The 26,608-nt window shown below is 35.0% G+C and overlaps 1 protein-coding gene and 1 pseudogene across 2 annotated transcripts; one reads left to right on the top strand and one right to left on the bottom strand.

Annotated features, from left to right (window-relative positions):
• Window positions 1–1,953: 1,953 nt before the first annotated feature.
• On the bottom strand, window positions 1,954–5,580 carry LOC145049673 (zinc finger BED domain-containing protein RICESLEEPER 2-like). Its single transcript, XM_078998050.1, has 3 exons — window positions 5,148–5,580; window positions 4,722–5,081; window positions 1,954–2,261 (listed from the first exon to the last, which is right to left on the bottom strand). Exons 1-3 carry the CDS (start codon window positions 5,578–5,580, stop codon window positions 1,954–1,956), a joined length of 1,101 nt encoding a protein of 366 aa, XP_078854176.1.
• An 8,968-nt stretch (window positions 5,581–14,548) lies between these two features.
• On the top strand, window positions 14,549–18,649 carry LOC145051023 (transcription factor WER-like; annotated as a pseudogene). Its single transcript, XR_013683445.1, has 3 exons — window positions 14,549–14,719; window positions 17,737–17,866; window positions 18,164–18,649. The product of XR_013683445.1 is annotated as a transcription factor WER-like (transcript).
• The last annotated feature ends 7,959 nt before the right edge of the window (window positions 18,650–26,608 follow it).

Below are 26,608 nucleotides of genomic sequence, written 5' to 3'. Positions count from 1 at the left end.
ACCCTGCCTTCGAGGAGGAACGTACCAGTGACCACTGTGGGGTCGGCTACCTCGCCACATCCGTAGCAAGTTTGGCCCGCTCCAGCACCGGGGGCTTGGTTGATTGGCTTCGCCAGAGCTTTACAGAAACGGGTTGTGTGCCCCTTCCCGTTGCAGTTCAGACACTGCATCTCCCGGCAAGCACCAACGTGATGGAAGTTGCACTTGCTGCACTTAGGTAAACTTCCAGCATACTGCTTCACCGGAGCAGTAGTGGCAGATGTTATCGCAGCATGTACTGTGACGACCTGCTGCTTTTTGGCAGCCTTAGCCTTCTTTTTCTCATCCCAAAACTTCTGCTTGGAGTCAGCGGTTCTTGCAGGTTCTGAGATGGCTAGGGTAGTTGTTGTGGCTGGGGTACAAACCCCGTGATCTATGAGCCGCTGTGCCAATCGCTTGGCACTATCAAATGTAGTGGGGTGTGATGCCAAAACATTTTCGTGGTATGGGGGCACCAGTCCCCATATGTATCTCTCAATCTTCTTTCCCTCTGAAGGAATCATGTTGAGATAGAGGGACACCAGTTCACAGAACTTGGCGGTGTAGGCGACTACGTTGGAGCGCTTCATGGTCAGGCTCCAAAGCTCTTCCTCCAGCTTTTGGATCTCGCCCCTCGGACAGTACTCCTCAATCATGAGGTCTTTCAAAGTTTCCCAGCCCATAGCATTAGCCACTATAAGAGAGAGTGACTTAACATGGTCGCTCCACCATGTTAGGGCTTTAGTTTCGAAGGTGCACGCAGCGAACTTCACCTTGCTCTCCTCAGAACAAGAGCAGATTTCGAAAACCGATTCGGTTTTCTCTAACCATTGCGAGAGAGCAATGACTCCGCCGGTCCCCTTGAAGGACAATGACTTGCAGTTCGTGAAGTCCTTATAGGAGCACTCTCTCGAGCGCACAGGAGCTTCAATCTGAACAGATTGAACAAGGGTTCCTCCTCCAGTGGAACCAGATGAATGATATTGAGCCATGGTTGTAGCCACAGCCGCAGCTACAGTAGCATTTAGAGCTGTCATGTTGAACTGAGGAGTAGGTGGTTGAGGAGGTGGAGGAGGTGGTGTTTCGTTATTGAGATTTCTCCTTGGATTTCTGTGAGGTGGCATCTTTGATCTATAGTTTGTGAAGATGAAACGTTGATAAGATTTCAATGGAAGGAGTGATGAGAATGACTCATGGACTAACTCCCCATAGCCCAAACGATACGATTGAATGGAAATCAAGAACTAATAAATGATCACATTTGGATAATAATTCCCATAATATTAGGTACCTGTCAATATTACTGAAATTACAGATGTAATAAGTTTGGGAAAAACGACCAACAGAAATAGGCCTTACATCAACCAAAATGGGAAAATTTTGACATAATTACAACCTAATCAAGACCTACCAGGCCTACGATTTACAAGATAGAGAATTAGACCAGAGTTTTACATAACTAGGTTATATCCAAAAGAGAGAAGTTGATGAGAATCTATCGGCGACGAGAACTAGACATGCACAAAGACTCGATCCGATCCGGATCCGGATCCGATCCGGATCCGGATCCGATCCGGTTTGATTATGTCATGCCCAATCCGATTCAATCATTAATCCGAACCGGTTTCAAACCGGATTTGACCGGTTTTGCAAGCCCCGCATCCGATTCGGTTTAATCTGATCCGGATCCGATCCGATCCGAAATCCGATCCGATTTTCTCTATTTTTTTAAATACACATTTTTTGGACCTCAAATATAACACAAAATGCAACATGGGTACATTAAAATAGTTAAAACATACATCAAACGTCGAATTAGAAAGAGTTTTTAAACTAGTTAAATAATAATAATAATAAAGTGGCGTTATAACATTTAGCCAAATGGAAATAGTTTTTGTGGTCTTCTACTTCGTGTCGCGTTCATTTAATTATTCTTCAACCGCCACGTAAGTAACTAGGGGTCTCATCAATGCCATATTCTTCATCCCCGTCTTCATCTTCGACTTCATCGTCATCGTCTTCGTATTCCGGAGGTGTTGATAAGCCTTGTGCATATTCTTCATCCATGATCTCCGGTTCAACATTTTGTGATAGTGGGCCTTCTAGTGATGCCAAGTGTTGTATACGTTCCACAGAATCCAAGTAATCCTTCAAGCAAACGCAAACCTCTACCGCAACCGGGGTAAGATTCGTCCTCAACTTTGATAAAACTCTTCCACTAAAAGAAAAAGCGGATTCCGAATCTACCGTGGAAGCTTGGACGGTTATTAAATGTAACAGCCCATCCTTTCAGGTCCTTGAAATTCAAGTCTTGTAACCTCTTTGAAAAAGTAATTAGAATATCATCGAAAAATGAAGTATTCAAAGGCTCTGTTTGGAGTACACTATGTAATAGATATCGTCTTAAGGTTTCCAAGCATATAAAGAACACTAAAATCCGAGTTATAACGAAGAAGTTATGACCATTCTAAGTTTTCCGACAAAAACTGCCAATACGAAGTTACGTAAAAACTCGAATCGGAGATCGAGCGACTTTTGGCCGGAATGACCTAAACGAGAATCGAAGGTCTCGATAATGGTATTTCAGCGGTAAAAAGTCTGGCAAAAACCAACTTCAGATAAAGAAGTTATGAATTTTTAAAGAAATTCCTTAATCATGTCATTTTAATAAATAAATAATAAAAATAATTTCATAATTTGCCGACGGAATCTAAACTAAAGTTGTAGATCGTAGTCTCACCTTCGCGTGGATATAAAGAACGTCGAAAACGGAGTTCGTATGAAGGAGATATGAATTTTAGAAGTTTATTTAAAATAAATACAAATTTAAATATAAACTCTTAGTAATATCCGAAGAGGCGTCAGCAGATAGGACCGAGGTACGCCCAGCGTACCCTCGTACGCCCCGCGTACTCAAATCAAGGGCTTCAGATTGTCCACGTCGCTCCGATGTTTCTTCCAAGGATGCGGTAAGCCACGACGTCTCGTACGCCCTGCGTACGAGCGTACGCCCCGCGTACGCGAGGCTTCCAGACCCTATATAAGGGATGCGAGGGTGCCGGCTAAATTTGCTAATTTCCTTCCCTTCTCACGCTGAAGCTTTGCGTTTCAACCCTCGGAGTCATCCCAAAGGCCCAGTTTTCATATCTAAGGTGGGGAGAAAGTTTTACACTCCTGAGACTCCCGAGATTCCCGAGAATCCCGAGAAAAATCCGTTTCCCGAGACGAAACTCTGCCCGGTTTTCTGCTCGCTTTCTTCAAACATTCAAGTGAGTTCATACCCCTACAAACACACTTTAAATACGTTTTTAAATGCTTTTAATACTCTTTTAGGGGGGGAATACAAGTAAACACACGACTAAAATCGTGCGAAACATCGATCTTTTGATATACTTTTCATACTGTTGTTTTAACTATCTTATGAAGTTATTATCATGCAAAACACCTCACAACACAGCTTTACCCTCTTGGGATACAATATGTTTTATAAATAGAAATATGTTTTAATTATACATTTACATATAAATACATCATATCAAGGGTAACCATCGTTTCTAAACCGTTTTACACATTCAAAGAACTTATGGTTTATGCTTTGTCAAACATTGTGAAAAGGATAAACTTTGCATACAAAACTATTACTTTAATACAGACTTAGTTGAGAATCCGTGAGACATGTACATCTTCAAATACTGCCTTTTTGTTAGAAGGTATCGCTAGAAGTCCTGTCTATAACCAGAGTCTCCCGTTCGGAGAACGTGTCAAATGTGTATAGATCTACACGGGAAGTCATGATCCCGCGCCCTGACTGTTAGCTACAGTCCGTCCTTTGGGGTGACAGTTTTTCATAACGCTACGACGCCTGAAGAACGTCGCTACAGGCATATTATGTTTAGTATGGTTATAAAACTCATCGGATATACAATTATTATGGTATTATGCTTTTATGAACGAGTAGCTATTAAAACTATTCTTCATCTAACAAGTGCGATCTTCGTATAGCTTTATTATGTAAAACTATGACACAACTCTTAAGCACGTCGGTTGCTTGCGATTTTCGGTCTTGGAGACTGCCAGTTATGTTAGGAAAATAAGGGTTTTTCCTATATACAAACCAAACAACTAATAGGAAAATAAGGGATTTTCCTGGTGCAATTATTTACAACTTATAACACGAACATCCATATGCATTTCATACTTTTATAAGAAAATAAGGGTTTTTCTTGGAAAACACAACAATTCATATTTCAACTATTAGGGAAAATATGGGATTTTCTGGATCTAATACATTCATTTTCAACACAACGAATCATAACTCTTTACATTTGAAATACTGCGTTTTCTGGAAAACATACACGAACTTTCGAATGGCATACATTTTCTCAAAACACTACTCATGAACTCACCAACTTAATTGTTGACACTTTCTCTTTGAAATAACTTGTATTCTCAGGGATCCGCTAAGCAGATTTGGAAATCAACTTTTGGGGATTAACGTGCTGACGTTAATTACTTCTTTTGAAAGATGTTTGTGTATTTAACTTTGAACATGTAACGAATACAATTATGTAAACATTTTGGAAACTTTAATATGTATGGTGGTGTGTACTTTCCTTTCTATGAACTGTTATGATACTGAATATGATGTCCTCCGCCCCCGAACGTTTCCGCCGTTCTGGTTTGGGGGTGTGACAGTAAATCACGGGCCATGACGAAGAGAATAGGAAATTGTGCTTCCTTTTCTCTCCACCAAGCCAAAAGACCCAAATTTTTAAATTGTGGTGCACTCATGAATTTTAAAAAGTTTGAACCCATATAAATTCCAAGTTCGCTACTAGGTGTTAATGTGCATGCTCTTTTGTTTTGCTCCTCCAAAAGGTAGTTATCGAGGTCGATATGAAAATCAGTTCCACCCCCACCACTACCCGATGCACCGCTAGTAGAGTCGGTTACACTTGCAAAAGTGTTTGACATATTGCCATATTTTGTAGCGTAAATGTCAAACAAATTAGTAAAAGTATCATTAAAAATGTTTATTTGGTTACAGATGTAGTTTGAGTTATCTTTGTGCAAATTTAAAGACATAGCAATTTATGTAATCAAAGCCTCTACACCCGTAACATTGATACATGGGTTTAATGTCGCGGCGCAAGTAAAAAGTGGTGGCATTTCTTTGAAATATTTGACTAGTTTTTGTCTCATTGGTCTCGTAACCAAAACAAATATTTCACTTCTTTGTTCAAAACGTTCCAATTGTGCGGACATCAACCATAATTCATTTAGTAACAACGGACTTGTAGGGTAATACACACCCGATAGAAAAGTGGTTGATTGTTTAAAAACTTTTAACATTTCCACAAACTCTTCAATCAAATCCCAATCATAATCCGAAACCGGGTTTTTTCCTTTTGAAATTGTGTCGTAAAATAATTGCAAAGCGATTCTTTGACGTGTCAAACTTTCAAACATCATGCATGTTGAACTCCATCTAGTGTCACAATCCCAATGAGGACTATATGGAGTTACGTTAATGGAAATGGCAAACTTTCGATATTTTTCCATTGTAGCTTTATTTTTTCCAAAAACTCTAGTTAACGTAGTTTTGAATTTTTCAATCGTCGAATCTATCATTTTTAAACCATCTTGTATCGCAAGATTAATAATGTGACAAACACATCTAGTATGAAAAAAATGAGCCATCCAAAATAGGTTTATATTTTGCAATTAATCTTTTTGCCGCGGCGGTATTGTTACTTGCATTGTCAAACGAAATAGAGAAGATTTTGTCGCGTAAATTATAAGTCTCTATAACGCTTACTAAAATTGCAAATAATCTTGCCCCCGTGTGAGGATGCGCAAAAAGTTCAAAAGCAATAACTCGTTTGTTCATTACCCAAGTAGAGGGATCTATCCAATGTGCTGTGACACAAAGATAGCTTTTGGGACAACTACCGACGGAGGACCAAACGTCATAGGTTAAAGAAACACCGGTTTTTATATTTAAAAATCTCAATTGCATATCTTTTTTGGCTATATCCCAATACTTTAAAGCATCACGTCTAAGAGAAGTGTGACTTACTTGCCGGTATTGCGGTTGCATTTTTTCCCACAAAATCCTTGTTAATCGTGGGTTGTCGAAGTGGTTGAAAGGATAGCCCTCTTGAATCACGAACTTGCAAAAGCTTTCACGAAGGTCATCATTGTTGTAAATGAAGATCGACCCGTCGGGAGTAATATTTGGTTGACTTGGATCGCTTTGACCTTTTACAGCCGGACAAGTTTTTGTTGTATGACTCCTTAACGTGCTATTGCCATCTTTTCCCAAAATCATTCCGCACTTCTTGCATCTCGCTTTTTCCTTCCCGTTCGACAACAAACACAAATCGTAATGTTCCCACACTTCTTTACTCCGAGTGGTTGGTATGATTTTAACCACCGTTGCATCCGAATCTTGACCCGCGGTTGAATTTCTCGAGCTCATTTTTTTGAGTATTATGAAAATAAGTAGTAAATTTTTTGTGTAAAATTGAAATGTAGCAAATGAAAGGTATATATAGGTGTTTAGAAGTGCCAAAAAGTCAAAAAAAAAAAAAAAAGTCAAAGTAGCCGTTTTTTTAAGTTCTAACGGCTAGTTTTAAAAAAAAATTTCAAATTTTCCTGTTTTTTAACGGTAACAAAAAATCCGGTTTCAAACCGGTTTTGGATCCAGTTCGGTCAAAATCTGGTTCTCGATCCGGGGGTCTAATCCGATTCACTATCCGAAGTCTCGATCCAGTTTCAATCCGGTGGCCGGTTCAATCCGATCCGGTTCGGTCAAAACCGGTTTTGACCAAATCCGGTTTTCAGATCGGATCGGATCCTATAGCCCAAACCGGTTTTTGTGTGCATGTCTAACGAGAACTACCAGAGTGAGTCCTTGATCCTGACAGAAGATGTTCTATGTCCCCCATACGCCTATCAGCCCTTGCTTGCTGAGATCGAAGTTCTCTGACTTCAACTCGCGTTTCATTGAGTTCCTTCTGAAGAGCTGCATTGTGGACCAGACTCCTTTCATGAGCAGACTCTAGCTGGCGAATGTGGACAGTGTTAACACCAGTGTTGGCGTCAATCCCCAAGACTCGATTGATAGATGATTGACCCAGTATCGTGTTCCGAGAAATCCTACGAACCATGATGGGTAGGACTCTGTCAGCAGAACCTCCATTAGTGAGGTTGTAGAAACTTCTGTCTCCTTTATAAGGAATGGATTGACCCTGTTCATGGCTCCACGTATTCAATTTTGTTGCCAACAGGGGTGTGGGTCCTTGAAATGTTGGACGAGGGTTAGGGTTTTGATCAGCTGGGGGTAGGTTGTTGACTTCTGGCTCTGAGGCAGAACCATCAGAAGAGCCTTCAGCTTCATGATCATCCAAAGGAATTGGGTGATCATCTTTTGGTTCATCTTCTATCCATCCTGCATTGTCGTGGTTGGGATAGTACGGGTCTCCGGGAATGTGGAATCCAGCCATTAAATCTACGCGAGAAGGGAGGTATAAGAATCTAGCACATAAGTAACTTATAGTAATGCAAAATACTCCTATAGTATTTTAAGTTTAGGTTCTGTTGTTCTCATTATGGTATTGTAGGTAAGTTTTTTTGACTTGTTGTAACCTCACAACCACACTTAGGCACATGCTAGTCAACCTTCGGATAATATAGTTGATCAGGCTATATCATCCCAGTTTTGATCATATGTCTCTAAGTCTAATTGTGTTGCCCAACAATCGTAATACTTTTGTACAGTCTTAGTGACGTTGATTTTAGTATGAATGCAGGCATGTATACTTAATTAAATATTTTAAATATTTAAAGTATAAACTCTTAGTTAGAGTATTTTAATCCCAATGTATTTATAGTTAGTATATCTTTTATGGGTTGATATACTCAATTCACTATAAACAATGCTCTGATAACAATCTGTCACACCCCAAAACCATGAATGGCGGAAACATTCTGGGGCAAAGGACGTCATGTACAGTATCACAACAATGAATAGTAGTAAACAAGCAACAACATCATCCATTGCATTAATAATATAATTTCATACATGTGTGTTCTGTCAAAGTTATAGACACCAAAAATATACATATCAAAATAAAAGATGAGTCTTGAACGAACTTCATCTTCTCCAAAGCTTGGCACCTGTACCTGTCTAGTGGTGACCTAAGAATACAAGTTATTTTGAAAGCGAGTATCAGCTTAATGTTGGTGAGATCATAAGTATATTAATGTCTGAGTTTGTAAGAAAACATTTGTAAGATTTTTCTGTAAGATGTTTTGTATAAGGTTTTGTATAATGTTTGAACTCTCCTAGAAAACCCTATGTTTCCTACTAATTGTAGCCTTCTACCAAGGCATCTCGTGTCTGTGTGTATGTTTCTTGTTAGAGTGTGTGTTTTTCCAATTATGACTATAATTAACCAAAAATATAGTTTCTACATTACCGTGCATCGTGTGAATATTCACGAAGTGAATGTAATGGGAAAATATTGTCGTACCGTAGTATTTGTATTAAGTGACTACCGTGGTACTAACTACCTTAAAACAAAAGGTGTTCCAAGTAACATGTGATCGACCTGTATCCTGCTACCAACTCTAGTAAAATGATGATGTAAGACGCCGTAAGAAACGACATTTGGCACCCGTAGACTTGCAAGTCCCACTGTAGCGAGTATCAAGGTGTAGGATAGTCAATCCAGTATAGATCTATACATAAACTCATACGCTCCCCAATTAAGGAGATTCGGGATACAAGAGCGGTCATGGCAGGAAGTGCCATGACCCACTCAATGGTTCACATAACTTCATGAATGTATATGTAATAAATGTGCTAACTGAAAGTGTACTCTTTCTCTGTCTAGCCTGTATGTACTTAAATGTTCTACGTGTGCTAGCTGTAATGCATGTTCTATCTAACATGTATAGTAATGGACTGTATGTATTACTCGTACTGACTCATGAATGAACTGACTCATTGTATGTTTTATTATTCTAGTAATAATATTAGTATCCTCCTGTGCTACCCCTATGGTAACTTACTAGTGATGTAATTGGTACGTATAAACATGGAAGTATACCCTTGCTACCCAAGGGTATTGAATGAACTGGAAGAACCTTTATGACTATATATGTACACATGATATATAACTAATATTTAAACGACCTTCGGGCGGATACCCGATACCCCACCAGACCACATCTCAACGGCGAAAAGGAAATAAGGCGGGCAGGCCTTCCTAAGCCTTTTAAACATTGCTTATATAACTATACATACATAGACGTGCAATTGATAATAAGTATAACAGAGCTTAAGTAAATGTATTTGATAAGTATAAGAATTTGTAAAACAGTTTGAAGCAAAACAGTTTGAACAGTAAGAAAATTATTGGTTTTGTAGTTATTAATCACATGTGATTGATGTAATAACTATAAGTATTCAACTTGTATCCCCCCATAAAGCATTTAAAAACATTTAAACCATTGATTAAGGGGTATGAACTCACCTGCAGTGAGTGGTACGGATGAACTGAAGACGTAGGATTGCTAGGTGTCAAGTGAAGTCCTGAACACACCCTATGATCCTAGTTAACATATAATCACACATATATGTACCCAATTAGTCTAAAACTACTAATTGAAAATGTTAAGACATCCTAGAACATGATAAACACTTTATATAAGTGTTATAAGCCTTAAGGATTGCATCTAAGTTGTTCTAGGACAAGGCTAGTGGGTTTAGGGTTCCAAAGGACCCCATTCTTGAGTTTACTCTCCAAGAACTAACACACAAGGAGTTTACGGTCGTAAACCCTTGAGTTTACGGCCGTAAGCTCCTAAGCCTTAGGTTATTTGGTGCTTTGAAGCTTTACATGTTCCCTAGAAGCATTTCTACTTGATGGTTTAATCCTTGGAAGGGTTTAGGGCATTAATACACTCCTTTGAGGAGTTTACGGCCCCAAGGCCATTTCCTTTTGGGTTTACTGCCATAAACCCATATGGAAATGGGTATTTTTATTTTTTCAAGTCCCATGCTCATCTAGGATAGGTTTTAGACAATTATCTAAGGCTAACGAAGGCCTTAGGCACACTTTGGTACCCTTATTTGATGTTCACGGCCCAAGAACCATAACCCTTAGAGATTACGGCCGTAATCTCTCATGGGGATGGGTTTTTGGTGATTTCAAGTCCCTAAATTAACTAGGAGTGAATCTAGGCTAGTGTCCAACGCTTTTGGAGGGTTTAAAGCACCTTTTGGCCCTTATGTTTGGAGTTCACGGTCCAACAACTTCTTGGGCCGTGAACACCTTATTCTTGGTGTTCTTGGGTGTTTTCTAGTTCTACACACATTAGGGTACAAGCCTAGCATAGTTTCATTGCAAAAGGAAGGGACCTAGGCACTCATTTGGCCCTTAAAGAAGGGTTTACGGTCCAAGATGTTCTTGGGCCGTAAACTCTTTAATCTTGATGTTTTGACATGATTTCTAGGTTATTAAGCACATAATAAGCTCTATAATACAACTAGATGGAAGTACTCACATTTTGGGATGAAATTCCGAAGATCCGTGAGAGAGAATTTGGCTTTTCTCTAGTTGGAAATGTAACAAATGAATAATTATGGCTCATAATCATATTTATACTCCTGGGCTTTTTGACAGAAAATATTTTATTCAAGCAATGAACTCTAATATCATAGAGTTTTGAAATAACAGAGTTGCACAAAACCCTAGTGCATCCTCTCTCCTGATATCTCTTTAAGTGTAAATCCTGAAATACTCAAACTTATACTAAAAAGTCTGAAAATTTACTGCAACTGTTCTGACTTCTATTGACTTGATACTGTTTGTACATAATAGAAATTTCGGGTTGTCACATCGCGCATGAGGAAGTTCTTTTTATGCACACTTTCGGTTTAACGTATACTACAACTTTTGTTTAGATCACTAAGGCAAAAAATCCATCTATCATAAATTCATTATTTAGGTCGCGTAGTGTCGTGCCAGTTTTGTTGCGAAACTTCGACGGACCATAACTTCTTCGTTATAACTCGGATTTCGACATTCTTTATATGTATGTAACCCTTGTGAGAAATTCTACAACTTGGTTAAGATTACTCCTTCTAAATAATCTTCCATCAAAAACTCATTTTTGATGATCATTGTCTCTAAATTGACTAACCCGGATCTATAGGCGTTACACCAACCATCACCAATCTAACTAAATGACCAAATTATCAAACTCAATCCAAAATAACCAAAATACCCTTATGTCAAACTTGGTCAACCTTGACCAATGTCAAGTCAAACTGGTCAAAATCATCAAGTCAACTGAGTCAACCCGACCAAGTTAACCTAGTCGAGTCAACTCAGCCGAGTCGACACATAACGCGTATGCGGGGCGTACTCCAAATCTTGATCGTAAATGGGAGATTTGAATACGTACACGCTGCGTACTCAGGTTACATAGGGCGTATGCCCAAACTTCTCAAAAATTCATTAAGAGCTTAATGCCTTAAGCTCTTACATCCAACTTTCAGATCCAAGGCTAAATCATCATCAAGAGTCATTAAGTTTCCAACTTTATGAATTTGCATGTCCATTCGGTTCTTAACTAGACATCTTAATACATTAAGACCTTCTAAAGAATGCACGAAGTAAAACCACCCATTATGACTCCATTTTTATGACTCAAGACCCTTCTTAAGGTCTGAAAGGATGACTTAATGGGTCTAGAACATGCCGTGCTGAAGAATCACCATTTTGGGACCAAAAAGTGTGTTAAAAGAACAAAAGTCTAGATCTACAAGATGGAGTGGTAAAGTTGTAAGCTTTATACCTCATGGAGGTTGCAAACAAGAAAGAAATCCTAATCACAGAAGGAGGCTGCATAAACATGAGATGTAAGGCTATATTGATGTTTAAATACGAGCCAAACCCTAAAAATTAGGGTTTGCACGATCCTCACGTATGTCCTGCATACGAGGTGTACTCCCAACATACTAAGGCGCGACCTAGTACACTTAGCGCTCACACGTGGCCAAACGTACTCCCAAAGTCCGAAATTACCAAATATACCACTAAGGGCCTTTTCCACTCTTTCTTTTACTTAGGGACCAATATACAATATTAAACAATTATAGGGTCAAATTAGAAGTACCTCATCATTAGGATGTTACAATCTTCTTTTTATTAGATTGTTATATCATAATACATATTAGTTTTAATATATATTACTTATATATTAATAAATATTAATTTATTGGATGATTAATTTCTTTTAATTCATTTCTTTTTATTGGATTACTTCATTTTTATTTGATTATTATATATTAATAAAATTTATTTTTAATATATTATATTTATATAATAAGAAATATTATTACTTTATTGGATTTTTAGTTTCTTTTTTAATTTCATTTTAATTGGATTAATTCCTTTTTTCGTACCAGGTTTTGAGACATATTTTAGATAGTACCACTACCATTGGAACGTGTGACGGTGGTGTTGTTATCTAAAATATGTTATGTTCCAAATATTTAAAATAAATTAAGAGAGGGGGTGGGTGAGAGTTTTTTGGGTTTTTTTTAAATAATATAGAAAACATTTAAAAAACTAATTTAAAATATTTAAAAAAAATTAACTAATAAAAAATAGTTTGCAATTGAATAAAATAAAAGAATTAATAATTCAATAAAAAAGAGAGATGCATAATTAAAAAGTGTTTATTAATATATAATAATCCAATAAACATGAAATTAAGGATAAAAATAATTGAAAGAATTTAATAATCCAATAAAATAATATTTATTAATATAATAATATTACATAATAAAAATAATATTTTGTATGATTATATGATTCTATAAGAACGAAATCATAACTCACATATGCTATTGAATGAACAAAAGACAAAAATAAGATCTAAATTTCGTTAGAGAGTAAAATATACTCAATTACAAAGACATAAGAACAATCTCAAAAGGTAGTCTCACTCGCTAACCAACATTCCTTTTAGATAAGTTCTACAAGGAAGTCGGTTAAGATATAACCAATGAGGTCATAACACCTCAGCTAAGATAGTCTGTCAAGACAGATTGATTTAAGATGTTTAGCCTAGACTACGAAAACAAAAACTACGATATCAAAGATATCATCTTACATATACAGGTGAAGACCAAAAAACATAAACTACGAAACTCCTTTCGCATAAAAAGTCAAACACAAAATCATCTATTGTGCGAGATCCAACATATTTATTTATTAATTAAACCATTAAAAAAATTAAAAAATAATAAATTTAAAAAACTAATAATCCAATAAAATAATATTTATTGGTCACTCTGGTTTGGTAAAAGACAAAATTGTAGAAATGATCGTTGGGTGTAAACAGACCCGACCACATAGCTGGGCGACTTGGGCCGGCGACTTGGGCTTAGGCCCAAGGCAACAAAAATTTTAGGGGCATAATGTCCACCTATATCTATACTAAGGATAATAATGGCCCAAAAGAATGAGTCCAATACTCTTCCACTGAATTCCGACGTGAGAAAGGGCAGCATCGCTGTAAAATTGATTTCATAAGGCTTTAAAAATTCACGGTGAACTTGTGAAATTAATTTTATTTACAGATCCATAGATCCATTGATTACAAAATATACCCCTAATGATCATGCACACACAACAAAGATTTATATATTTTGATGATTGTATCTTTATATTTACATGCTACCGATTAGTGTTACTTTCACTGAATGGGCAACATTTTTCAATATTATATTTGATAGAACTGGGACTAATTGAATTAAAATGGTTGCAGAAATATTGGTTGAGCTGTCAAAATCAAAGCTCTTGAAGCTGTATCTCCGATGTATTATGACTCAAGAAAGATGGGATTGAATGGTCAATCATTTTTTATGTATCAAGAGTGAGTTTTTACAAATTGCTAATTAATGTAAAATAAAATACAAAAAATACATGATTGCAACGTTTTAGGTGATTTTGTAGGTTTTTGTTTATTGATTTTGTTTGACAGTGAATGTGTACTTATCAAATTGTTTATATTTACCTTTTGTCTATTAACATAGGGGAATTATTTTTTTGTTCTCGCCCAGGTTATAAAAAGTAAATGAACCGGCCCTGGATGTAAAGTTGTCAACTTTAACAAGTTATGGCCCAATCTAGTAAAGTTAACAATATAAGTACCAAAACTACCCAAAGTACACAAAATTATACCATTCATTCACCATCAAACGTTTTTGGAGGAAAATCACTTATATTTAACAACCAGAGGGACCATTTTAGCAATTTTGTCCTTTTTGTCGAAATATATGGGTGCATGTTAGGTTGCCTGTATTGATAATGAGAACGGGGGTTAGAAACATTCATTTGTTTTCGGTCATTAAAGAGGTGGTGTATTAGGTTTGATGCATGGAGTTTTGTACGTTATTAAGGCATAAATAGAGAAAGATTCACCACAACTTGAACTTCACGTTTATATATATTTACGAATAAAATTCGCATAATTAGCACAAAAGAAATGACACCAAGCAGTAGCGATGGTTTAGGATTGAAGAAAGGTGCATGGAGTGCACATGAAGATAAGCTTCTCAAGGATTATATTGAACAATACGGCGAAGGGAAATGGCACCTTATTCCTCGCAGAACCGGTAATGCAGACCTTGCAAGTCTTATCGTGTTACAAAATGGTCCTCGCATAGTTTTTCAGTTTGAAAAATAGAGAAAAATAATAGACAAAATTACATAAATGATCGTTTACCAAATGCTACAAACTCAGTCTTTGTTAAAAAATTTGACGTACATGATACCTTGGTTTTCAAAATTTACATGAATGATCCTTTTTGCTAAATTTTATTACTTTTTGCCTATTAGTTTAAGGATAATTTAGTCCTTTTAGGCAGTATGGACTGATTTTGTAACTATGGGTAAATGATATGGATCATTTATGTAATTTTGTTTATATTTTATGTTGAGTTTGTTATTTTTCTGTGATTTCTTTTTAAAATGTTACTTTTAATTCTTTTACTTTAAACTTTACTTAATGTTATTTTCATCCTTCATTTTTTAAATTTGTGTGTATCCCCGTAGTTTATATATAATAACTTTTGTTCATTATATGAAAAAAACTAATTTTTATGTGCTCATTTTTATATATGTGTTTGCATAAATTCAAGATAATCAACCTTTCGACCTGAATTTAGAAATTCAGTTTATTATTTTTTTCTTTAAAAAAACTTAGTTATTTTTATGCATGTATTTGTAAGTTCGAGTTCATCTTTATTTCTAAATAAATTTTTAATGTTTTCGTATTTAATTTTACGTACGTTACCTACGTATGAGCCAATTCATAAATAATAGCTTTCGGTTGTTAACTTAAAATTTTATTTTATTCGAGTTTATTTATATATCAACATAATTATTTTTACATTTTATACTTAATCTTATGTACATTTATTGAGAACAACTCGGGTCACATATAATAACTTTCGTTCGTTAATTTAAAAAAAAACAATTTTTACATGCTTATTTTTATTTTTGTGTCGACATTCGACGTAAATTTAGAACTTTTGTTCATTAATTTTTTTAAAAAAAAAACTTACTTTCTTTTTTATCTACGTGTTAGTAAAAATTCGAGTTGGTCTATATTTCAATGTATTTATTTATTTTATTTTATTTTATTTTAATTTATTATGTTTCGTAGTTATTATTATGTATGAGAAAATAAGTACGTTGACAAAATAATACCGAAAAACATAAAAATTAATTAGCATTGAAACGTAAACGAACTCGAATTTAATCCGACATGTACATATAAAAGCGAATAAGTTTTTTTAAAATTAATGAACGAAAGTTCTAAATTTACGTCGATTATGTAGAAATGTTGACCAGCTCGAATATATATATATATATATATATATATATATATATATATATATATATATATATATATATATATATATAAAAGCATGTAAAAAAATAGTATTTTTTTTTAATTTTTTATGTTAACAAACGAAAGTCCTTATATATGTTATGTGTAACCCGACTCATATGTAGAAACATAGATGAAATTAAACACAAAATGTAAAAACAATAATTACGTCGAAACATAGATAAACTCCACTATAATACCATTCTTAAGTTAACGAACGAGAGTTATTATATGTGATTTTACTTAACTTTGGAAACGTACATAACGTTAAGAATGAAAATGTAAAAAAAATAATTCAAAACGTAGATACATAAAAATATAAAGCAACAAGTGCACAAAACAATAAGTTTCAAAAACAAAAATTAATGAACATAAGTTCTAAATTCAGGTTACAACATTGACTGCCGTATATTTATGCCCACACATATTTCAAAATAAACACGTAAATTTAGAAAAGTAGCTAGTCAAATCCATAAATTTTACAAACTCATTCAAATCAAATTCGTTATATTAATTATTATCTATAATACATAAAGAATACTTATATATTCTTTCAAAATTTAAAATCCATGAACCAAACAAAATTCAAAATTTATAAATTTATAAAAGGTAGAGCCTAAAAAAATTTCGGCGTACATCCTCTCCAAAATCAGAATTCTTAATCAAGAGCATTCTTAAAGAATGTTTATATATATTCTTTAAAATAAAAGGTATTTTTAAAATAATTTCAACAACAAAGAAAGAATATTTTAAAATTGAAACAATTCTTAAAAGAAAACTCCTCATTTGATGAAATGACACCAAAATAATAAATAATTACAACAATTAAAAAGAAATAATGAAGATTCAATCCATTCTTATTAGGAATTTACATCAAAAGAACTAATAATCTTAAAGAACATGCAATATTCTTATAAGATGTGATGTATTCTTAACAAGAATGGGAGGTATTTTTAAAAAGTGTATAAGAGATAATAGGTGATTTAGGTAATTAATGATATTCGTCAAATGACGTGGCGATGGTATTGATTGCGGCAATTAAAGAAAGAGGTAAACAAATATAAATATGGTTATCAATAAAATTAAGGTAAGTAGTCTTAATTATAATAATTATAAGGGATAAAAGGTGATTTAGGTAATTAATGATATTAATTACAAAATAAAATTATTAATATACATTATTTAGATTTTTAGAAGATTAGTTTATATTAATCCCTACATACTCAATCAATATTTGAACCTACCCTCTCTCTCTCTCTCTCTCTCTCTCTCTCTATATATATATATATATATATATATATATATATATATATATATATATATATATATATATATATATACTATCGAGGATAAACACAAAATTTTATAAAATAAATCGGTAAAAATAATATTTTACAAAGTTTAAACTGAATTGTTAAAGTAAAAGAATAGAAAAACTATAAATTAATAAACATAAAAAATAGACAAAAATACATTAATGGTTATTATGGTTTATTACTATTTTAAAAAAACAAATTATCCTCACAATAAAAGACGAAAACTAATGGTGTTACCAAAATGACTTTTCATGTATTTTGCAAACCAGATGGACTATGTTTGTCAAAAATAATTTGCAAAGATTGAGTTTATGATTTTTGATAAACCATAAGGACTACTTATGTAAAATTTTGTCTAATTAATACGACGCTTTTTGTTATTTTACTTTCCGTGTTAATATTTTTCGCATGATATTTACAGGGTTAAATAGATGTAGAAAGAGTTGCAGGCTACGATGGTTGAATTATTTGAGGCCAAATATAAAACGAGGTGATTTTGCTGAAGATGAAGTTGATCTCATGCTTAGGCTCCATAAGATTCTAGGAAACAGGCAAGCACTATTTAAATATAAATCTACAATAAATATCACCAATATTAACGGGTTATTTAGTTGTGATAATTTACCACTGGTAAGAAACTATGGAGTTGTGATAATTTGGCACCGGTAAGAAATTATGGAGTTGACACAAGTTCGAATTGCAAAAGATTCTATTTTGAAGCCTAGTGTCGATCAAAAAAGAAAAATAAAATAAAATAAATCTTGTAGCATTAGCAGCGACATGGGTCGCGTTATTGCCATTAAATCTTGTAGTGTGTGGAGGTTAATGTAGATTTTAATTAATCTTAGGTGGTCGTTAATTGCGGGAAGAATACCTGGAAGAACTGCTAATGACGTGAAGAATTATTGGAACACTCATATTCAGCCTCGTTCCAAACAACAAAAGACAGAACTGTTACAAGACGCTCCAGTCACAAGTATCAATCCACAACCGCATACCATGTCCAAAACCCAAAATTTGTCCACGAGTGACAAAACACAAATTGTCTCCAATGGTGGTGGTAATTTTATAAGCTCGTCGAATGAAGGTGGCAACAACAACTTTAACGTCTCCTCTCTGTCATCACATGTGATGACAAGATTAAAAAATATCTTGACGAATTATTTGATGATCGTGAAATGGAAATTGAAGGAGACATTGAATGGTCATTTGGTGAATCTTCAGCGCAGGCAGAGGCCTTAGATGTTGTCGATCAAGAAGAAGAGAACAATGGTTTCTTTGATTTCTCGCTGGATGAGATCATGTTGAACCCAATGGATTCACAGCAACCTTGATTTAACGTCGTTTCATTCATCGCCATGCATGTAATAAACCGAATAAATTAATAAAGTAAGTGTCGTGTCTATCAAATATTATAAATGTTTTCATGTAATATATATATTATGGTTGGAATATATATATATATTTTGGTGAAGTTTGAAAAATGTGGTATGATAGACGTATTTAAACGTCAGTGTAATAAAAGAGTACGAAGCAATAAAAGATTTATAAATTTTATAATAAAATCAAAAGAATTTCTAATTTTTTTTGCGTCATATATTTTTTATTATATAACTTTTGGTTTGAACAGCTATTTAGTATATAAATAGAGAAATTAGATGTCCTCCTACTTTTTGTTCCTACATATCCTCTTGCCCAATGAAATATTGACATGTGTAACATTTAATACTCATTTAATGATATTTTAGGATACTAATATGACACATGTCATCATTTAAATTGATAGGAGGATTGGAAGGATTAAAAGGTAGGAGGATATTTAATTTCTCATATAAATAATACAGTAAACATTTAATTTGATTATAAAGTCGAAAACTTAAATTGATCAACTCGCTTTCTTATTTCTTAACTTGGGTTAAATTTAGTGGTGAACATATAGACCTGTTAGATCACGATCGTTCCGGTACCTGTTTACATTCATCGAAGATTATCGGCTTTCGTTATTACATAGTATTTCCACTTCCAGTTCTTTTAACGGTTCGATTTGACATTCTGGGAAAAACCAGTTTTGGACCCGAATTTAAGGAGATAAAATATTTTTCAAATTTTATTTCATATCCACTTACATGAGATTGCTTCCAACAACGCCAGTACACCCCTAACACCCTTCAAGGCCGACGATTTTCTGGAGGTTGTATCGACTAAAAAATTAATGTTGAAGTGGTTACTAATCTTTATATCAAATTTTCTACTTGTTAATCAACAAACGTAGAATCAAAAGCAATTCCATAAAGAAGGATATATGTTATCAAGAAATTAGTTACTATAAAGTAGATTGCTATTGTTAGTTGAATATTATTGAATTTTATTGATTGTTGTAAACTAGGTTACTATTGTTAGTTGAATTTTGTTGATTGTTATTAGTTCTATTATGTTGAATTTTTTTTTATTGTTATAAAGTTGGTTACTATTGTTGAATTTTGTTGAATGTTATAAAATAGGTTGCTATGGTTAGTTGAAATTTGTTGAATCCTTTTATTTGTTTTTAGGCAGTGAATATGAATTTGTTGATGTTACATTAGATGTGTCAAAGCCTATAACACGATAAAAAAACGTTGCCAAAATAAAAGCCCCTTATTCGAAATTGTTTGATGAAGTTAAGCTATTAGAGGATAATGGTGTCAAAAGTATTCAAAATAAAAGTGATGTGAAATGTTTTTAAAAGCCATAAAAACAAAACGGGACTTCTAGTTTAACAATCAAAGCCTAGTAGTTTGTGATGTCCATTGTTCAGCTGAAAGAAACATAAATGGTGCCTAAATGGACCTATTATGGAATCCTTCAAGTCCATAGCTTAGTAGACGAGGTAACAATCAAGAAACATTATCGAAAAATCACTCCATTTTCATCCAGACAACCAAAGTTGCTTTTGAACTCATTGGTGAAGAAAATATGATACTCTCTAATAAATGGAAACGATATTTACATGAATTTTGGTGTATCGGTTTTGGAAACCCCACGACACTAGAACTGCATAATCAGTATAGAAATGAAAAGGAGGATGGAAAGCCACAGTCAGATATGAATCTAGGGTTCAATATAATTAGAATATCTTGCAAAAGGTCATGAGTTTCTTGTGGTGAAGAAGCAGTGGTGAATTAAGCTCCAAAAAAGGTTCTAACTTATCGAGTTTCTGAATCCAATTCGGATTAGAAAGATGACTTCGAACCGGTATACATTGACATTTAAAGATCCAAAATTCACTAATTTTGATAAGGAGAAGGAGAAAGACTGTTTTGAAGTGGATTAAATGTGCGTCTGTTATGATTCAGTTGATGGGATGCCAAGATTCTATGCCTAAATCTAGGAAGTTTATAAATCTAGATTTAGATTATGGAAAATGGATCACTTGGCTAAACCCGGATATCTTACGAGAAATGGAGAACTCGTTTTACTTACATGATTTATATATGATATTTAAATTTGATATTGTCGAAGATTTTTCAATTTCAAAATTTATTATGGTGTTCTTGTTGCTTACATGGTAAAAGTTAAAAGTTTTTTTTTATGTTTTTTGGGCAGAAGATTCTTCCCATCTAGCTTTATAGATTCTCTCACCGTGTCCTGATAGTAAAACGAACGATGAAGAACAAGTAAGCATTCTTGTGGGATCTTTTGAGCTCGACACCACTTCTCTGCCGAAAGACATTGATGAGTACTGTTTTTCCAACAAATTCACGACCTCTGAATTTTCATCAAGTTGGGCTGAAAATATAGTCAAAAATTAAAGTTATTCATGATTTCAATCTGCATAAGAAGAATTGATTTCAATCTGAATTCGAAGAATTAGAAGTTTCCGAATGTTCAGACATGGGCCCTTGGAAGAAGCAGCAACAAAAAATTTCGATGTTATGCAAAATTAAAAATATCGAGTTCCCCATCTTCCATGTATACCTACTTGAATTGTGAATGACAACTAACAACGTACACAATTGATCCAAATCAAAGAAAAACAAGATCTAACCAAACACACAATGGTTATTATTGAGAAAAACTAAACACGAAAACTCAATTGGTTCACACTTGATATCACAACTTGATAACTAACTCGCATCTATTTAGGATCCTAACATCAATCCTTATCAGTATCTAATTTTGTTAGCCCACAAAACTAGATAACTCCTATTATACCTCATCGTATATAGGATAATTCAGAAATTTCCAACAATCACCTCCGTAATTTTTGAATCTGCATAGTAAGATCTTCAACTCCTAGGAGCCTCCTCATTTCTTCAAATTTAATCCTCGCCAGTGCCTTTGTTAAAATGTCAGCTTTCTGTTCATTACCACACACATGCTCAACCCGGATCTCCTTTTCTTCTACCCTCTCACGAATATAGTGGTATCTAGATTTGATATGTTTGCTCCGTTTGTGAAATATTGGGTTCTTAATTAACGCAATAGCTGACGTATTGTCTGTCTTAAGAGCCACCTCTTCTCACTTGTCCCAAACACTTCTTCTATCAAATCTTTTAACCAAACAGCTTGACAACTTGCTGCTGAAGCAGCCATATACTCCGCTTCACATGAAGACAATCCCACTGTATCTTGTTTCTTTGAACACCAAGTAATGGGTGACTTTCCAAGATAAAATACATGCCCTGTAGTGCTTCTTCCATCATCTTCATCCGCATTATGACTACTGTCACTATATCCCATTAACTTTCCATGATTCTCATGTGGATAGAAAATACCATACCCGATAGTTCCTTTCATACACCGTAGTATTTGTTTAACCGCTGCCATAATTGATAATTTCGGTGTTTGCATGTAACGAATAACAATTCCAACTGAGAATCCAAGATCGGGTCTAGTTTGTAATAGATATCTCAGTCTTCCCACCAAGCTTCTATACTCGGTAGCATCAACCTCTTTTTCATCTTGTGCTTTTGTGAATTTCTTATTACAATCCATAGGAATCAATGTAGGATTGCAATTACTCATCCCTGGATCTTTTAGAACTTTCTTTGCATATGCTTCTTGAGTAACAATTACACCCATCATGCTTTGGTATACTTCAATACCCAAGTAATACCTAAGTATACCAAGGTCTGACATCTCGAACTTGGTTGACATTGCAGCTTTAAACCGTTTAATGATATCTACACTTGAACCCGTTACAATCAAGTCATCGACATAAACACCGATGACAATCAGATCATCACCAATTCTGTGTCGATACACAGCCTATTCTTGCACGCAATGTTTAAATTTCATACCTTTTAGAATACCATATAAATTTCATACCTTTTAGGTCGCGTATGCCAAAAACCTCTCGAACTAAAATTCGAGTTTCGGGATGTACACTGCTAAGACGAAACTTTGAAAAATCATAGCTTCCTCATACGAAGTCAGATTTGGGCGTTTTTTTTTTCTTTTTTTTTTTTATGGATTTTCTCTTTTTAACATACTCTACAACTTTGGTTTAGATAACTAAGGCTAAAAAGTCTTCTATCATAAATTCACTTTTTACGCTTCCCTGTGCCATGCCGGTTTTGCCGTAAAACTTCGACGGACCATAACTTCTGCTGTATAACTCGGTTTTCGGCATTGTTTATATGTACGGAAACCTTGTGACATATACTATAACGTGGTTAAGATTATTTATTCTAAATAATCTTTTGCCAAAAAGTCGTTTTCGACTCCTATTATCCCTAAATTGACTAGCCCGGATCTACGGACGTTAAAGTTATGATAAAGGTTTTGTGCCTCTCATGTGTTACGGGTTATAAATCTATAAATCGGTTTTTAGGGCTCCTATGATACAAAATTCGAAGTCTAGGGTTTTGGAGATACCATGTGGTGAGTTTACTAGATTCCATTATTGGCCCCAAAATTTCTTTTAGCAAATAAGGAAAATGGTCACTTGAGAGGGTCTTTGGAGCGTTTTCTTGCATGTATTTAAAGTGATTTAAAATCCATAGTTTTAATATACAAACATACCTACATATTAAATGCAAGAAATAAAAATATAATTTTATTGATTTGTTTATTATAAACTGCTACTTTTATTTCTTCTTAATATGGTATTGTATTTGAAAGAATTATCTACGTATAGCAGTATCATCCAAATACAAAAGAAATTTTCATATTTCGTAATTGGGTAACTTTTTAAAGTATAATCTCGTAATAAGAAAAAAACTAATCAAAAATACAATGCTACAACAGGGTAGATCTTTCAACATAAAAGGTGTTGATAAGAAAAAAATGAAAAAAATATCATAATGGAAAGAATCCAAAATAGGATGTTAAATAAAAAATGTAAATGGAAGTATGTTGTTGTTCTTCGCATTTAGCTCTACATATATCGATACTAGGATGCTAAAATAACCCTGGTGCATATTCATGACTAAGCATAAGTTACGCATAGCACTTTCATATAGAAAAGGAGTTCAAATCATTTTTCTTACTAAGATTAAAGAATATAAGAACTTGCGAGTCCTTTTGTTGTTAAAATCTTAGTATCAATAGGATATTTTGAGCTCATATCACAAGCCCGTTTTAGATAGAAATTTCTTTCTTTCTAAGTTTATAACTAGAATGTTGGAAAAGAATTTGATGTAGATATTTTAATAATTATATGAATTCCCAAGCAATCCCCTTTATAAATAATAGAATTTAAAAAAATAAAAATAAAAATAAAAATAAAATCGATAATAATTGATATGATCAATAATTGGCATTGGTGACTATGTAACGATGTAAACTTTCAAAACAATTTTTCATTTCCAAACATAATAAATTTCATGAAACAATTCCAAAACTCAATGTAACAAATGTTATCTCAGGAAACATGTCCCAAAATATCAAATACATAGATCTCTATCAGTGTGTACGGATCATGCGGGCGCCTTCCCGCGTTCCTCGCTGGTACCTGAAACACATATCACACAACAAGGTAAGCATAAATGCTTAGTGAGTTCCCCAAAATACCACATACAACACATACGCCACTCGAGGCTATATCTCTACAAAACCTTCCGGTCAATGTGTCTCAGAGAACTTCCATCCCACAATCCTGGTAGACCTTCTGGTCCTACCCATAATGACCTTCCGGTCCATATTATCTTGACCTTCCAGTCCATACACTGTTGACCTTCTGGTCTATACCATACTACTCATAACATAACATAGCACATATATATCATATAACAGCATACATCAGATACTCCTCATAACACATAAGACCTTGCAGTCACACATAATTTCCACTCTAGGTAAAGTATAGTGAGAAGACTCACCTCGTATGATGTCTAGTAACTCACATGCTCGATATCCCGAACTTGAAACAATGACCTAGCCCTCGGCTAATGACATAAAGTAATTATCTCAAATCAATAACATCTCTCAAGGATAGGCTCACCCCTTCCCAAGCTCTCTCAAAAAGCTAAATGAAGAGTTAAGGAACTCTTTGATCGTTTAGATCTTTGAACAGGTTAATCACAAAAACGTTAAACAGTAGTATAAAGCACAAGAATGAATCAAAATATGTCGAATGATTCAATAGATTCAAGCCTCAGCAGAGTTCGATAAAGAACGTCCGCTGTAGAGGCTATTAGGGTTACAAACGATAAAGATAATATCTTTGAAATAATTGACTTCCAAATCTTCTAAATCTTACGTACTAAGATGCATGCAAGCACCTATAAATACTAAACCCTAGAAATAACTCACGGATGGACAGGCCCAATCCGGAGACAAAATGGACTAAAGAGAGAGCCCAAGACGCAACACCTTTCAGACCCTACAATCTCCCCCTTTGCGTCAATTGGAGCGAGACTATTACTTCGACTTGCTGGGTCCAGCTGCAGGAACTTTCTTTGTGATTTCAAACAGACGTGGAATGAGAGCAAGGATGGTCTGTCTGAAGCGAATGTACCACTGGATCATGTCATCAAAATACTTCTTGTCATCTGCTGAATTCTGCTTGCATCGATGAATGATTTCCAGAACATGTTCCAAGCATGCAGTGGTGTAAAGGTGCTTATCTGACAAGGCGAACATGCATTTTTGGCCTTCGTTCCTTGTAAACATGACAGAATTCGCTTCGGGTCGATTCTTCCCATCTGCATCATGTTCAAATCACTAGTAGAGCCAACAGGAGAGATAGTAGGCTTTTTCTTGAAGATACTAGCGATCTCTTGATCCATCTTGGCAAACTCCATAATGTAGCATACAAGCATTCTTTTGAAGTGATCGATGATTGGACCATACTCAGCTTCATTGGTGAGGAGGATGTTATGCAAAATAATCCAATCATGTGGATTCAAGTTGGGAAGATCAGCAAGTGATATAGCATGTTCAGGTTTAGCAGAACCCCTCAGCACTTTGAACCGAACGTTCGTGAAGTTCCCCTCACGAAACGGTTTGAGGACCCGAACGTTGATGATCTTCTGAGCGCTCCATGTCTGATAATGAGGTTGAGCAGACCTCAGATAGAATTCAATAAGCTCCCTATCAACCTTTGGGTGAGGATGAGGGACATCAGCAACGTTATCAAAAGCATGGAAGATGAAGGCCTTTCGGGTCAGTGACATATCGAACTGAGAGTTGACAGAATTGATTCGATCCAAGGAAATCACTGGTTCGAGCTACAAGATGTTGGGAGTTTCAATTGCTTCTTTTATAAGCTTCTCGAGAGTCCATGGAGGAAAAAGAGTTTTTCTACTCTCAAGAAGATCATGAGCCTCCTTCATTTTTCGTTCGTTCGCCTCAAACTCTCTGGCAACGCGAGTGCTCATGTCAGCATCTTTATCCCGGCCTTGTTTCTTCAAGAGATCAGCGATGGTCTCTTTATCATCATCATCAATGTCTTCAGCAATCTTCTTTCCTTTGTCTTTGACACCCGAACCTGAGGCTTGACCTGCTGGAGGAGGTTCGGTTGCTTTAGTTGCTGTGGAAGTGGGAGGCAGTTGAGATACATCTTCTCCCCCTTGTTTCAGATAGGCCACGAAATCAAGAAGCCTTTCAAGTTTGCTTAGTAGGGCAAGGGCAGGAGCAAGCTTCTCTGCTAGAGTGCGCCTCACTGAGTAGTTCAAGATAGGATCATGTGCTTCAATGATGTTGGATAGGGCAGCGTGGACATCCGAAACACACGATGAAATAACTGCACGCTTAGATCGAAGAGATGCGACTTCCTTTTCAGATTGGAAAAGATGAAGACTCTTGACCTTGAAAGCAGCGGTCTTGCGAGCAAGAGCATCCATCACTGAGTTCTCTGAAGCGAGATCTTC

Source organism: Lactuca serriola, chromosome 5, assembly GCF_051521515.1.
Source record: "Lactuca serriola cultivar US96UC23 chromosome 5, Lser_US96UC23_V15, whole genome shotgun sequence".
NCBI lineage: Eukaryota > Viridiplantae > Streptophyta > Magnoliopsida > Asterales > Asteraceae > Lactuca > Lactuca serriola.
Note: the sequence above shows the minus strand (reverse complement) of the source record. Positions and strands in the feature narration are given on the sequence as shown.

Excerpts from the sequence above, each read along its gene's own strand:
- LOC145049673 (XM_078998050.1), bottom strand. The coding sequence starts at position 5,580 with ATGGAAAAATATCGAAAGTTTGCCATTTCCATTAACGTAACTCCATAT. Across the intron at positions 5,082-5,147 it reads CGCCGCGACATTAAACCCAT|ATAACTCAAACTACATCTGT; the intron begins GTATCAATGTTA and ends ATTTGCACAAAG. Across the intron at positions 2,262-4,721 it reads TATTCTCTTCGTCATGGCCC|ATTCGGAATCCGCTTTTTCT; the intron begins GTGATTTACTGT and ends CTTCCACGGTAG.